Source organism: Panthera onca, chromosome Y, assembly GCF_046562875.1.
Source record: "Panthera onca isolate mPanOnc1 chromosome Y, mPanOnc1 haplotype 2, whole genome shotgun sequence".
NCBI classification, from domain to species: Eukaryota; Metazoa; Chordata; class Mammalia; order Carnivora; family Felidae; genus Panthera; species Panthera onca.
The window spans coordinates 19,121,194-19,137,883 of record NC_138358.1 but is presented as its reverse complement, the minus strand read 5'-3'; the positions used below and the strand labels follow the sequence as shown (position 1 = coordinate 19,137,883).

The following is a 16,690-nucleotide window of genomic DNA, read 5'->3' as shown; positions in this document are numbered from 1 at the left end:
CACATCCAGACTCCAAACTGTCATCACAGAGCCCAATGTGAGGCTCGCATTCAAGAATCAGGAAATCATGACCTGAGCTGAATTTGGATTCTCAATGAACTGAGTCACCCAGGCGCCCCACAGGTGTACTACTGTTAAAGTATTCATAGAATGTTCAACAGAGACCATGTAGTTTAGAGGGTGTGGGATGATATATTATGGTGTTGAAAGAAAAATGCTAACAACTAAGAACTTTATATCTGGCAAAATAATTCTCTGAAATTCAGGAGAAGTTAATACATTTCCAGATAAAAAGCTGACATCATTCACCGCCTGACATGAACTACAAAATGGTGATGGTAGTTCTTCAAATTTCTTCCAGGTTAAGTTAAACTTACAGAAAACACAGAACTCTGGAATATTACAATGTAAGGGTAAACCACGTTAGTGTAACACAGAACTTTAAAAAAACAAAAGCATAATGCAATTAAAAATTTAGATTAATGGATCTGTATTTATAATTTTTTTATTTATTTTTGAGAGAGACAGAGAAAGTAAGTGGGGGAAGTGCAGACAGAGAGAGGGAAAGAGACAGAATCCCAAGCAGGCTCCATACTGTCAGCATAGCGCCAGATGTGGGACTCAAAATCATGAACCATGAGGTTATGACTTGAGCCAAAATCAACAGTTGGATGCTTAACTGATGGAGCCACCCAGGTGACTCTAATGGATCCATGTAAAATACATAGTGAATACAGAAGTAATAAAAAGTATATAAGTCAGAAATGTGAAAGAGTATATTTTACATGTGTTTGAAAGGTAAACTTATATCAGTTAAAATAAACTAATTTTAAGATTTTTCATATAATTGCAACATTAACCAAAAAGGAAACCTCTAAAGAATATGAAAAAGAAATGAGAAGGGAATGAAATCACGTAACTACAAAAATATACGTGAAACATGAGGGAAGGCAAAAAAGGTGCGAAAGGACAACAAGCTGCAAGACAGAAAATAATTAAGAAAATAGCAATAGCAATTTTACACCTGTAATTAATTAAATGTATATTACTTAAATTTCCCTAAATAAAAGTCTCCAACTATATATTATCCATAAGAAACTCATGTTTCACCTTAGGACACACACAAGCTAAAATAAAAGGATACAACACATAGTACATGCAAACATGTACTAAAAACTGGCAGGGACACCAACCACTGTCAGACAAAACAGACTACAAGCCAAAAACTGTAAATGAAAGACAATGTCATTAAAATGACAAATTTAATATTAGATTTTAGTACAAATACACACACATGTATATATATGTAAAAATATATATACACACACACATATACCTACATATATATATATATATATATATATATATATACGTTTATATATATGTTTATATGTATATGTTTATATATATATATTTAGTACATATATATGTACATTTATGTAAAAAAATATATATATATATTTAGTACAAATATAATTTAGTACAAGTTTAAATACATAGCTGACATTGGGGCATCTCAGTGGCTCAGGTGGTTAAGTGTCAGGCTTCACCTCAGGTCATGAACTCAGGGTTCATGGGTTTAAGCCCCTCATCATGGTTGTGCTGATAGCTCAGAGCCTGAAGCTTGCTTCTGATTCTGTGTCTCCCTCTCTCTCTGCTCATCCCCACTCACGCTCTGTTTCGGTCTCTCTCTCTCTCTCTCTCTCTCTCAAAAATAAACACGACAAAAATTTATATATTTTATATATATATATACACATACATATATAAATATATAAATATAAGCTGAACTAAATGTTTTAGAGATGTCTAAAATGATTGTTCTATTATAGGTTAAATTTTAACATGGTTTACATATGTTAATAGTAAATTGTTATATGATTAATTTCACACCGAAAAACCAACATAAGGACAAATACACAGAAAAACCAATATAAGGACAAATAAATGGCTTTAATACTTAATTTGAAATAGAGTTTAAATCATCCAGATGTATAATTCACAGTGCGATTTTACACTTAAATATTTATGGATATATGTTGCTTTTTATGAAACTTATTCTTTATTAAACTAATGCATACTACATGTAATCAATATATACTGAAATGAAGGACAGACAGTAAACATTACGAAATTTTCCAGGGAGTTTTAGATCATTATGTATAGTTTAATAGCAACATTAAAAATACATGTCATTCAGAAAACTGTATACTTTAACTGAGAATGTTGATGAAAATTTAATTCTGCATTTGTATTTTAATGCACCGCTTTTATTCATGTGTCAGTGGAATATTTTAATCAATTAACAGGACTATGAGTCAACTACTATAAGTAGAAATAGTAAGGCCAGAAGTTCATGCAATATACTTGTACTCATTTGGATTTTCTTTATCTCTTTCCATGTAGTCTCTGTCAATTAAAGATTCTATTCTCGTCTTCAGATCAGAAGGCTACAAAATAAATTATTAATGTTAATAAAAATGAAATCACAGCATTTTATTTTCTACTCTCATCCTAAATATATCACATTTTGTATCTCATATTTTTATTATTCATAATTTTCAGGAAACAATAAATTTCTTAACTAAAAAATTACTATAATCAAATCCGAAATACATTAGAAAGGTGCTAACTAGGAATAAAGTACAACTAATACATAAAGAATAGAATAAAATGCATCTGGGATGCATTTTGGTAAAAAATCATACTTTCAATTTCTTTAATAAAAAAGAAGTTATACTCATTAACTATTCCCCATAAGGAGGGCTCTAAAATATAGAAGACAGCCAATACCCTAGGCACTGATGTTTCTATTAGGCACATGGTTAGTTTTGGTGTACGGATTGCACTCACCAGAAATCACATTAAAGAAAGTAATTCTATAATTTACTAAATAATAAGCACCCCAGTTGAGCCATGTGTAGAGCACTGCAGAGAACTCGAAGAGTTTTTTTTTTTTTTCCTCAAAGGAAAAAACGGCTTTTAAATTTTAAAAATCACAACATTGATAAAGTAGCAGCTACAGCTAATAATTCCTTAGCACTTACTATATGCTTCAGGAAACTCTTTTGTCTTAGTAACATTTGAGTGAGTTGTTAATATTATCACCCTCCGTGAGGAAGTGGAGGTACACGCGTTATGTAAAGAGTTTGGCAAGAGTCAGAAAATGAGAAAGATATGAGACGAAGCAGGATTGAAAAAAATCATAGCTGACAGGCTTTGTGAACCAAGCCATAAACACTAGACTAGAAATCGAAGTGTTTATAGCAATTCTATTTTGATTACTTAGGATACACAAAACTACAATTTTCATTTTATTTTATGACGACATACGAACCAATAGCTTGACATTTTTAATAATTATGGCAGAAAAAAGTTATTAAAATGTCTAACCTATAAGAATCAGACAAATTAGCTACATATTGTGTTTAAAAAGACTTTTTGAAAATGGCTAAGTAAGCGGTAATTTGCCAAATATTGTTAACAATTTGTTAGGTTGTAGTATTTAATAATGTCACAAAGATCAACCGTTATAAGATGTAAAAATAGACAAAGGACTATCATAGTAAGACCAAAGGCCACTCTGCTAGGAACTGTGAAGTATTTGCTCATAAGCAGTGCAAATAAAGGCAACTTCTAACTGTACTTCATCAAGAAGATACATCAAGGAAGTGAATCTAAACCATGGAGGTACAGTGAAAATACTTAAAATAGATCATGAGACTAATTTCTTTTTCTATTTTTTTGTGTTACCTTTCAAAATGTTACAACTTTTTATTTATAAAACTGATAAAATTTAATAACCTAATCCAGTAAACCATAACACAAAAAGGGACCTAAGTCCTGTGATAATCACACTCACAAGTTTTACTCCATATCATAGATAAATTTTTACTTGAAATTACCGTATAAACCTATGGTTTTATTCAAAAGTACTCAATGCCACTGGATTTTTGGTAGATTTGTTTACCTGTAGTGTAAATTTTAGCTGGTTATACAATTCTGAGAGAAGTACACTGTGGGTAAGTGTTTTCCTTATCTTCATAATGCGAACAATTGCAGCATCAATCTGATATCGTCGATCTTGGAAAACTCTCTGTGTGGTGATGGTACGTTCCTCTATCTAATGAAAATAATTAAAAGTTAAAATGACAATACGTAAAATTTCAATAATAATTAAACTGTTATGAAAATTAAAGGTTTCAAAAGATCACTTTTTGTAAAACCAGTAACAGAAACGATATATAATTCACTTTTGCTTCTATCGCAAACCTTTTATATACTACACTTTTTGGATTTAAGTTTGTATTAAGTCATCCTCAATTTTAGACTCCTTTTAACCAGAAAAGCTATTAATAGGAAAGCATCGTGCTATGATTTGAGCAGTTCTTTTAAACAAGTTAGTTGTATGACTTCGGTGGTAATAAACACGCTCTTGCAATTCTATGTTATAGGTTTCAAGATACGATATTTAAATGTCATGTCATAGATACAAAGTAAAACTTATCTTGTACATATAAAATTACTCCATTAACAATTATTCTATTTATTCAAGCTAAAGCTTTATTTTCTATTTTACTTTACATTAAATCATATATTTCAGAGACTTTTCTTATTTTAACTTCTGGCAATTGGAAAAGGATATGTGTAACGAAGTTTGGTTTTTTTTTTTAATTTTCATATGTATATTATTTTTTTGAATTTTTTAAAATGCTTATTTATTTTTGAGACAATGCGAGAGACAGAGTGCAAGCGGTGGAGGGGCGGACAGAGGGAGACACACAGAATCTTAAGCAGGCTCCAGGCTCTGAGCTGTCAGCACAGAGCCCTACGGGGAGTTTGAACTCAGGAACCATGAGCTCATGACCTGAGCTGAAGTCAGACACTTAACGGACAGAGCCACTCAGGCACCCTATACGTATATTCTAAAAAAAAAAAAAATTTTTTTTGAACTTCTAACTGCAAATATTTTTTCATTCATATCCTAAACCTTCAACAGTGATCCTCCAAATCATCTGAGTTTCCAGGAATATAGAATCTTTTGAATTGCCTTCTGGGTTCCAAATTCCAAATAAAGCCTTCCAAATTCTCAAAGCAAGAGTTGCTTATTTTTAATTTGTCAGTATTTTCTTCATTTTTACTACTTCATTTTCTGTGTGTGCTTTCATCATTAGATTTTCTTAAATGCTCATTTTATACTTCTCATTTTTAAGATGATCTCAACTCCTGTTTTACCAGTAAAGCTTTAAATACACTATGTCTAATAAAACTATCTTACTTTATCTTCTACCATTCAGACATACATTTTTTATTGAAGTGGAATCACAAAATACAAAATTAACAATTTTAAAATGGTTTAAAAATTTTAAATATACAGTTGGAAGCATTTAAGCATACTCAAAATGTTGTGCAACCACTCTCTCTCTCTAGTTTCAAAACATTTTTGCCACTCAAGAAAACACCCTGTGCACATTAAGTAACCCTTCATCATTTCCCATTCACTCATGATGTGGTTACCACTACTCTTCTTAAATATGGATTTTATGACTTTTCAAATATAATGGAAAGAACTATACTATAACTGGCCTGTTATGTCTGCCTTCTGTCACTTAGCATAAGGTTTTATACACAAAATACTTCTATACACATAAATAATGCTTTTTATACATAATGAAGGGTAATTCTTACTGAAGGATGTATTGGTACTTTGTTTCTTTTGTATATATGAGTAATATTTCATTGTATGTGTACAATACAATTTACTTATCCATTTATCCAATGATGGACATCTGGGTTATTTCCATTTTGGCTACTATAGGTAATTCTGCAAGAAATTCTTGTGACAAGCTTCAGTGGACATATATTTTTTTCTCTTTAATGGTTAATGAGAATAGCTGAGTCAAATGGTCACTCTGAGTTTAACTGAGAAATCTCAAACTATTTTGCACAGATGCTGCAATACTACATATTCACACCAGAAATGCACAGGATTCATATTTCTTTTAAAAACCTCTTTGTATCTGATTTGTCGATTCAAGCCATCTGGGAGTAATGTGGAATCTCACTGTAATTTTGACTTAGGTATATGTGAAGACCAATGATGATGAGCATTCTCTCATGTGTCTGTGTACCATTTGAATAACTTCTCTCAAGAAATATCTACTCAAGTTCTTTTTTTTAACGTTTATTTATTTTTGAGACAGAGAGAGACAGAGCATGAACAGGGGAGGGGCAGAGAGAGAGGGAGACACAGAATGTGAAACAGGCTCCAGGCTATGAGCTGTCAGCACAGAGCCCGATGCGGGGCTTGAACTCATGGACCATGAGATCATGACCTGAGCCGAAGTCGGATGCTTAACCGACTGAGCCACCCAGGCGCCCCATCAAGTTCTTTATTTGTTATCTAGATTACTCTTTATTTTTTATATTTTTTATGTTTTTATATTGTTAAGAGTCTGTGAACTGGAATATATATACAGTTATATACATACACATACATATGCATATATAATGTCTAGATATATATAAATACATAGATACACAAATATAAGTACATACACACATATATATGCATACACACATATATATTCAATTGTAAGTAAAAAACTTACAAGAGACCAAAGGATATTTACATTGATGAAATGCTCAATTCATCAGGAAAATAAAATAATCCTAAACATATATATACCAAAGGGCCACAAAATAAAATGAAACAAATGCTGAGAGAATTATGTGAGAAAATATTTGAAAATAATTATTCGAGACTTAATACCACACTTTCAATAATACACAGAACATCTAGATAAAAGATTAATATAGATATAGGAGATGTAAACAACACTATAAGCAAATAGATTTAACAGGCATATATAAAACACCCTAAGCAACAAAATAACCCAAATGTCCGTCAGTGGATTGCTGTAAAATTACTCATGTATAAAAAAGGGAACAAAGTTGAGGCCACCTAGGTGGCTCAGTTGGTTAGCCACTTGACACTTGATTTCAGTTCAGGTCATGATCTTGCCTTTCACCCCGAGACTGACATTTGCTTTTGGTTCCATGCTGGATGTGGAACCTGCTTAAAATTCTCTCTCTCTCTTTCTGTCTACCTTGCCCCTTCCTGCTGCTTGTGCTCTCTCTTTAAAAAAAAAAAAAAAAAAGAGGGGCGCCTGGGTGGCTCAGTCGGTTAAGTGGCGGGCTCTGGCTCAGGTCATGATCTCGCGGTCTGTGAGTTCGAGCCCTGCGTTGGGCTCTCTGCTGACAGCCCAGAGCCTGGAGCCTGTTTCAGATTCTGTGTCTCCCTCTCTCTGACCCTCCCACGTTCATGCTCTGTCTCTCTCGGTCTCAAAAATAAATAAACGTTAAAAAAATTTAGAAAAAAAAAGGAAAGAAGTACACCAGGTAACAAAGCAGTAATACAGTTTTGTGAGGTCACTTGGGATGTTTCCCAGAACAAACCATATGTTAGGACAAAAAATGTCACTTAAAATAAGTTTTAGGAGAGCAAAATCATTAAAAATATTTTCTACAATCAATCAATCAATCAAGAAAATGACAAGGATATAAATAGCAGACGCTTAAATATCCAATAGACTAAAAACTAAATCATCAGGGGAAACAGAAGATATTTAGAAAAGAATCAGAAAGAATAGGAAGTCAAAAATAAAACCATGGAATGCTGCATAGCAGTGCTCAGAGGGAAATTTAAGGCTATAAATGCACACCTAACAGAGAGAGGGGGATCTCAAATTGATAACGTAAGAAACCAGAAAAAGAAAAGTAAACTCAAGCCAGTGGAAGGAAAGAAATAATAAGATCAGACACAAACACAACAAAGAATAAAACAGACAATCAGTGAAACAAGCTGGTTATTTGAAAATACTTGCAAAATAGGTAAAACTTACTTTTACTAGGAAAAAAGATGGATTTCTTTACCAAAGTCTTGCACAACTAGGGAAGCTGGGCACCGTCTCATCTGGCTTCCTTTCTACCATGGTAGAGCTTTTCAGCTTTTTCTGCTTCTCATCTTGAGTGAAGAGGTGATGTTACCTGTCTTAGCCATTTCACTGCATCCGAACTTACTTTATCTTTGTTTTGCTCTACCATAGAGGTGGAATTAATGTCTCCTGTTAATCCTTGACTTCTACCAAGACTCTTCCATTCCTGGGTATCTCTCTCAATTCTTTTGTTTTCCCCCCAGCAGTTTGTTCTACCCCCAGCAGTAACACTGTCATTTGTCTTACTCTTTACTTGCTAAAGCACAGCGATGGAGAAGGAAGGGATCATTCTGTTTTTCTGACTCACCGTCAAACTTAAGTTAGCCTTTTGTGCCTGTGTCTTGAAGGTAGCCCCTTTTATTCCATTTTATCCCACTGCAATTGCTAAATGTCTTCAAAAGGCTTAAGTGTACAATACTTTTCTACTTCTTTATAGTTAAGAGAAGTTTTCTCTTACATTTTCCCTTTACTATGTCAAAAGTTAAATGTTTACTGTTTCCCCCTGGTGGTTTAGGATTTTATTTGTAAAAGAAGAGTCCAGGCATTTCTTGCAGTGAAACTTGCGTGGGGAGAGCTCTCTCTGGTTTCTGTGTAACCTTTCCTCTGAGTTCTCACTTACTGAGATCTGTAGGATAAATGTGAACTCCTACTGTGTCTTCATTTCCATGTATTTTATATCTCATAGTAATTTTATCAAGCCTTTAGCAGTATGTTAAAATATCATACCCACAGGTATAGAGGTTACTTCCTTTTAGGCTAACGTGAGTCTGTACTTGTGTTTTGCCTCTCTTTAGATTTAGCTCAACTCAATAAAAGTTGTATTTTGAAGACTATCCACTTGTTTTTTGCTGTAAAGTTAGAGGGATTATAGGCCAATATTCCTGATGAATACAGATATAAAAATCCTCAACAATATATTATCATATCAAATGCAACAATACATTAAAAGAATCGTAGAAAAAGATCAAGTGCGATTTATTTAAGAGATTCAGGATGGGTGGTTCAACATCTGCATATCAATCACTGTAACAAAACACACTGAAAATGCATGATGGGGCATGTGGGTGTCTCAGTTGGTTGAGGTTAAGATTCTCTCTCTCTTCTTATATCTTCTCCCCACTCTCTCTCTCTCTCTCTCTCTAAAATAAAGGCGAGGAAAAATATTTTTAAAATGGATGACAAAGAAAACAAGGAGTGGCAAAAATCATGATCATATCAACAGAGGCTGGAAAAGCATCTGATAAAATCCAAAACTTATTTGTGCCCAAAACTCTCAACAAGGTGGATAGAGAGAAATGTACCTCAACGTAATAAAGACCATGAATGACAAACACACAGCTAACATCACATTGAATGGTGAAACTTATTCCTGTAAGATCAGGAATAAGACAAGAATGCCTTCTCACCGCTATTACTTAACACAGTACTGGAAGTCCTAGCCATAGCAATAAGATAAGAAAAAGAAACACAGGCAATCAAATTATAAGAGAAGTAAACTATCACTATTTACATAAACCAACATGATACTATATGGAGAAAACCCTAAGGACTCCAGCAAAATATGATTAAAACTAAGTTATGAGTTCAGTCAATTTACAAGCCAGTTATGTGTTATGTTCTATACAATATTAGTTAACTATAAAAAATAGAAAACAATCCACTGACAATTGCACACAAAACACAAATAAAATAAATGTAAGCATTAAAAAAAAAGCAATCCAACTAAAAAGGGAGCAGAGGAAAGGAACTGTAAGATTGGTAAATGAAACTGATGATGACACAAATACATTGAAAGATACACCATGCACCTGGACCGAAAAAAAAATATTATTAAAATATCCTGGCCACCCAAAGCAGTCTAAAGATTCAATACAATCTCTATTGAAAACAATGGTATCTTCTAGAAAACTAGGGGGAAAAATCCTAAAATGTATATGGAACCACAAAGGACCTTGAATGATCAAAGAAATCTTGAGAAAGAAGTACAAGCTGGAGATATCAGGCTTTCTTATTTCCAACTATACTATAAGGATATGTTATCAAAGTAGGGTGGTACTAGCACAAAAACAGATACATGGAATACACAGCCCAGGGATAAACCCATGTTAACACAGGTAAATTAGTCTTTGGCAAAGGAGGCAAGAATAAACACTGGGGAAAGACCGGCTCTTCAACAAATGTTGTTGGGAAAACTCAACAGCTACTTGCAAATAAAGTTGAAACTGGACTCCTTGCTTACATCATATACAAGATAAACTAAAAGGGGATTAATGAGTTAAGTATAAGACTGGAAACTACTAGAAGAAAACCACTAGAAGAAATCCCTGACATCGGTCTTAGCAATGTGTGTGTATATACATATATTTGATCTGCCTCCTCAGAAAAGTGAACAAAAGCAAAAATAAACAAATGAAACTAAATCAAACTAAAACTCTTTTCCATGGCAAAAAAAAAAAAAAGACAAAAAAAAAACTAAAAACACAAACAACAACCAAAACCCCACCAACAAAATAAAAAGACACTACTGACTCAGGGAATTTATATATTTGCAAGTGATACAACTGTAAGGGATTAATAGCTAAAATACATAAAGAACTCACACAACTCAGTATCCACAAACATGCAAACAATCAATCCAACTAAAAACAGGGTAGAGGGCATGAACAGATATCTCTTCAAAGAAGAAATTCAGATGGTTAAGAGACACAGGAAAAAAGGCTCAACATCAATCATCATCAGGGAAATGAAAATCAGAACCACAATGACGTATCTCCTCACACCTGTCAGAATTGCTATTATCAAAACCACCAGAAATGAAACTAGAAAAGTCCCCAGATAGCCAAAGCAATCCTGAAAAAGGAAAACAAAACTGGAGGTATCACAATTCCAGATTTCAAGATTACAAAGTTTTTGTCATCAAGAGAGTATGGTACTGGCGCAAAATACAGACATGTGTATCAACAAAATCGAACAGAAATCCCAGAAAGAGACCCACAATTATATGATTAACTCGTCTTTGACAAAACAGGAAAGAATATCCAATGGAAAAAAGACAGTCCCTTCAACAAATGGGGTTGGGAGAAGGGAAGGGAAGGGGGAAGGGAAGGGGGAAGGGAAGAGGGAAGGGAAGGGGGAAGGGAAGGGGGAAGGGAAGGGGGAAGGGAAGGGGGAAGGGAAGGGGGAAGGGAAGGGGGAAGGGAAGGGGGAAGGGAAGGGGGAAGGGAAGGGGGAAGGGAAGGGAAGGAAAAAGGGAAGGGAAGGGAAGGGAAGGGAAGGAAAAAGGGAAGGGAAGGGAAGGGAAGGAAAAAGGGAAGGGAAGGGAAGGGAAGGGAAGGAAAAAGGGAAGGGAAGGGAAGGGAAGGAAAAAGGGAAGGGAAGGGAAGGAAAAAGGGAAGGGAAAAGGGAAGGGAGAAGGGAAGGGAAAAGGGGAGGGAAGGGAAGGGAAAAGGGAAGGGAAGGGAAAAGGGAAGGGAAGGGAAGGGAAAAGGGAAGGGAAGGGAAAAGGGAAGGGAAGGGAAAAGGGAAGGGAAGGGAAAAGGGAAGGGAAGGAAAAAGGGAAGGGAAGGGAAGGGAAGGGAAGGGAAGGGAAGGGAAGGAAAGGAAAGGAAAGGAAAGGAAAGGAAAGGAAAGGAAAGGAAAGGAAAGGAAAAAGGAAAGGAAAGGAAAAAGGAAAGGAAAAAGGAAAGGAAAAAGGAAAGGAAAAAGGAAAGGAAAAAGGAAAGGAAAAAGGAAAGGAAAGGAAAGGGGAAAGGAAAGGAAAGGAAAGGGGAAAGGAAAGGAAAGGGGAAAGGAAAGGGGAAAGGAAAGGGGAAAGGAAAGGGGAAAGGAAAGGAAAAAGGAAGGGAAGGGAAAGGGAAAGGGAAAGGGAAAGGGAAAGGGAAAGGGGAAGGGAAAGGGAAAGGGAAAGGGAAAGGGAAAGGGAAAGGAAGGGAAGGGAAGGGAAGGGAAGGGAAGGGAAAACAAAAGCAAACCGGAACTAATTAATGGGAGTTCAACAAGATAAAAAGGTTGTGCAGAGCAAAAGGGAACAATCAACAAAACTAAAAGGAAGCTTATGGAACCTGGGGAATAAGCTCAGGATTTCCCTGGGCTTGCACTGATGGATTAACAAGGCATAAAGGACTATAAAGCTACAGGATGCTGACACCCAAGTCTGGGTAAATAAGATTAGGTAATTAGCATAAGGAGGGTGGGGCTAAGCCCCCTGTACAGAGAGGGTGAGGCAAAGGCCAAATATAGAACAAAGGTATATGAGGTAAACAAGATTAGGTATACAGGGCAGAAACGCCCCCCAATTTAGTACTATAGCACAAAGTTGTTTTCTCAGGAAGGAAGGACCACATTAGGTAAACTAGGTAAACAGGTAAATAGGGAGATAAATCACTGTGAGGTGAAGCTGCCCAGACCAGAGCTAAAGAGCAAAACAAAGGTGCCTTGTTGACCCTGACGTAGCATGCTCTTTCTTGTCCCCTCAACCAGTTTAGGTAAACAGAGGCCATGTCTCATGTTTGCTGTAAACAACCTTCTGCCTGGCCACTGGGCGCCAGGGTTTTGTTTTGTATTAGCCCAAACCCCTAACCCCACAGATCTTCAAAACCCTCTTTTCCTCATGTCCATGAGTTAATGTTAACAGTCTCATTGTCTCTTTGTGTATGTCCATTACAATGTTTGTAAGCCTTCAGATCCTAAAAAAATGGAGCAAGGACTCTTAATCAGGGCTCTTGTCTTCTCCCTGACATTAGCCATCTCTCATAGTTTAATCCTGCATCCCGCTTTCTTGCTAGACGAGAAAGAGCTCCAGACCCAGAGTCTACAACAATGGAATAGGAGAGGATATTTGCAAACAATGTATCTGATGAGGGTTAGTATCCAAACTCTGTAAGGAAATCATCAAACTCAACACCCAAAAAACAAACAACTCAATTAAGAAAAGGGAAGAAGACATCAATACAAACTATTCAAAGATCACATCCAGAAGGTGAACAGACTCATGCAAAGGTGTTCTACATCCCTCATCACCAGGGAAGTACAAATCAAAACCACAATGAGATACCACCTCACACCTGTCAGAGTGGCTACAATTAACACAAGAAACAACAGGGGTTGGTGAAGATGCAGAGAAAGGACTACCCTCCTGCACTTGGTAGGAGAGCAAACTTGTGTAGCCATTCTGGAGAACAGTATGGAAACTCCTCAGAAACCTAAAAATAGAACTACCCAAAGGATACAAAGGATACAAAAATAAAAATTCAAAGGGGTCCATGAAACCTTATGTTTATAGCCAAGCTTATTATAAAGCCAAACTAGGGAGAAAGCCCAAGTCAGTTTCACTGACTGATGAAAGAAAGGATAAAGAAAATGTGGTACAGATGTGCCTGGATGGCTCAGTTGGTTTAGCGTCAGACTTTGGCTCAGGTCATGATCTCACAACTCGTGAGTTCAAGCCCCATGTCAGGCTCTGTGCTGACAGCTTGCAGCCTGAAGATTCTGTGTCTCGTTCTGTCTCTGGCCTTCACCTGCTTGTGCGCGCTCTCTCTCTCTCTCTCTGAAAAATAAACATTTAAATTAAAAAAGAAAACAGATGTAGTATGTATGTACAATGGAACATTACTTAGAAGGTATTATGCTAAGTGAAATAATTCTGAGAAAGACAGACCATATGATTTCACTCATATGTAGATTTTAAGATAGAAAAGAAGACCAGATAGGAAGGTGGGGAGAAAGAGAAGAGAGGGAAACAAATCACGAGAAATGTAATCATAGAGAACAAACTGAGGGTTGATGGAGGGATGTGGGTGGGAGATGGGCTAGATGGGTGATGGGTATTAAAATGGAAGTTGTGATGAGCACTGGGTGTTGTTTATAAATCACTGAATTTTACTCCTGAAACCAATATTGCACTGCAAGTTAACTAAAATTTAAATTAAAAAAATAACTTCAGTGACTGTAATTTTGTAATAATTACCAATCAAATGAGTAATCTGTGACAGACGATGACAGTAAAGTAAGACAGATTAAACAGGTAGTGTTTTATGCTAATTTAAGTTACTGTCAATAGAATTATTTACTGTTACATCTACAAGACATTTTATATTAGCCCATTAACTACTAATCAAAAACCCACACTAGTTTCACAAAGAGAGAAAATCAGACAATGTAACTGTAAAAAATCACCCATTCTCAAAGGTAAGACAGTAATAGATGAAAAACGGACCAATGGTACTATAGCACTACCAGAAACAATTAGCAAGATGGCATTAGTTAGTATGTATCAATAAACAGCATATAGATGGATTGAATTTTCGAATCTACAAAGTGGAAGAGATTGAAAATAAGACCCAATTATTTTCTGCCTTCAAGAGATTCCATTCAATTTAAAGACTTAGATACAATATTAAGTGGAGTTATTCCATACACAGGAATCCAAAAGAAAGACAAAGTAGCTATATTAATATCAAGCAACACACACAGAATAAGCCAATATGGTAACAAGAAACCAATCAGTGTCAGATAATGATAAAGTAGACAAGTCATTAAGAAGATACAACATTGACAAATATATACACATTCAAGATTGATCAGATCATTTACATATATTAGGTAAATAGAGATCTGAAGGAAAAAATAGATACTAAAGGAAAACAGAGAATAAGATATAATAAATAATAATAGTGTGCACTTCAAAACCACTTCCAGCAGTGAATAAATCATACAAACAGAACACTGAGAGGAAAACACTGACCTTGAAAAATACATTCCATCCATAGTAGTATATTACACATTTCTTTCAAATACATATAGAATATTTTTCAGGACGATATGATAGACCACAAACACATTTTAGCAAATTTAGTAAGACTGACATATCAAGTACTTATTTGATCACAATGATTATTAACAATATATCAACAACTGTAAAGCTTGCAAACTTACAAATAGATGGGAATTAGCTACACATTCCTTAAGGAAAAAAAAACAAACTATGGACTAAAGAAGAAATCAAGGGGAATTTTTTTTTTAATGTTATCTGTAATTCTTTAAAATTCCAGTATAACTAACACAGTGTTAAATTAGTCTCAGGTGTATTGCATAATGATTCAACAATTCTATACACTATTCAGTGCTGATCACATTAAGTGTACTCCTTTATCCCCTTCACCAATTTCACCCATTCTTCCACTGAACTGTTCACTGGTGACCATCAGAATATTCTCTCTGATGAAGAATCTCTTTTTTTCTTTGTTCATTTGCTTTGTATCCTAAATTCCTCATATAACTTGTGGAAATCATATGGTATTTGTCTTTCTCTTATTTCACGTTTCTCTTATTTCACGTTAACATTTTACACTCTAGCTCCGTTTATATGGTTGCAATGGCAAGATTTCGTTCTTTTTTATGGCAGAATAACATTCACGTGTAGGTGTTTATGTGTGTCACATCATTACCCATTCATCTATTGATGGACCCTCCAGTTGCTTCTGTATCTTGACTGTTGTAAATAATGCAGAAATAAACATAAATAAACACAGAGGTGCATAAATCTTTCCAAATTTGTAGGGTAAAGACAACACTGGAATTCCTAGTTCATATAGTAATTTTATTTTATTTTGTTATTTTTAACATGAAATGTATTGTCAAATTGATTTCCATACAACACCCAGTGTTCATCCCAACAGGTGCCCTCCCCAATGCCCATCACCCACATTCCTCTCCCTTCCACCCTGATCAACCCTCAGTTTATTCTCAGTTTTTAAGAGTGTCTTATGGTTTGGCTCCCTCCCTCTCTAACTTTATTTTTCCTTCCCCTCCCCCATGGTCTTCTGTTAACTTTCTCTGGATCCACATAAGAGTGAAAACATATAGTATCTGTCTTTCCTGTATGACTTATTTCACTTAGCATAACACTTTCCAGTTCTATCTATGCTGCTACAAAAGGCCGTATTTTCATTCCTTCTCATTGCCATGTAGTATTCCATTGTATATATAAGCCACATATTCTTTAGCCATTCATCAGTTGATGGACATTTAGGCTCTTTCAAAAATCTGGCTATTGTTGAAAGTGCTGTTATATACATTGGGGTGCCAAGTGCCCCTATGCACCAGCACTCCTATATCCCTTCGGTAAATTCCTAGCAGTGCTATTGCTGGATCATAGCGTAGATCTATGTTTGATTTTATGAGGAACCTCCACACTGTTTCCAGAGTGGCTGCACCAGTTTGCATTCCCACCCACAGTGCAAGTGGGTTCCCGTTTCTCCACATCCTCTCCAGCATCTATAGTCTCTTGATTTGTTCATTTTAGCCACTCTGGTGTGAGGTGATATCTCAGTGTGGTTTGGATTTGTATTTCCCTGATGAGGAGTGATGTTAAGCATCTTTTCATGTGCCTGTTGGCCATCTGGATTTCTTCATTGGAAAAGTGTCTATTCACATTTTCTGCCCATTTCTTCACTGGATTATTTGTTTTTTTGGGTGTGGAGTTTGGTAAGTTCTTTACAGACTTAGATACTAACCCTTTATCCAATACACCATTTGCAAATATTTTCCCCATTCTCTCGGTTGCCTTTTAGTTTTGTTGATTGTTTTCTTTGCATTGCAGAACCTTGTTACTTTGATGAAGTCCCAATAGTTCATTGTTGCTTTTAATTCCCTTGTCTTTAGAGACATGTAGAGTAAGAAATTGCTGCAGCTGA

At 35.4% G+C, this 16,690-nt stretch overlaps 1 protein-coding gene across 1 annotated transcript in view; it reads right to left on the bottom strand.

The window, feature by feature from the left end:
- Window positions 1-1,934: 1,934 nt before the first annotated feature.
- The window catches only part of LOC145715078 (cullin-4B-like), a 137,977-nt gene continuing 123,221 nt past the window's right edge, over window positions 1,935-16,690 (bottom strand). The window contains 2 exon segments of the mRNA XM_081794661.1: window positions 1,935-2,450; window positions 3,971-4,123. Coding sequence (XP_081650787.1) covers window positions 2,355-2,450; window positions 3,971-4,123 — 249 coding nt within the window. The 3' untranslated portion in view covers window positions 1,935-2,354.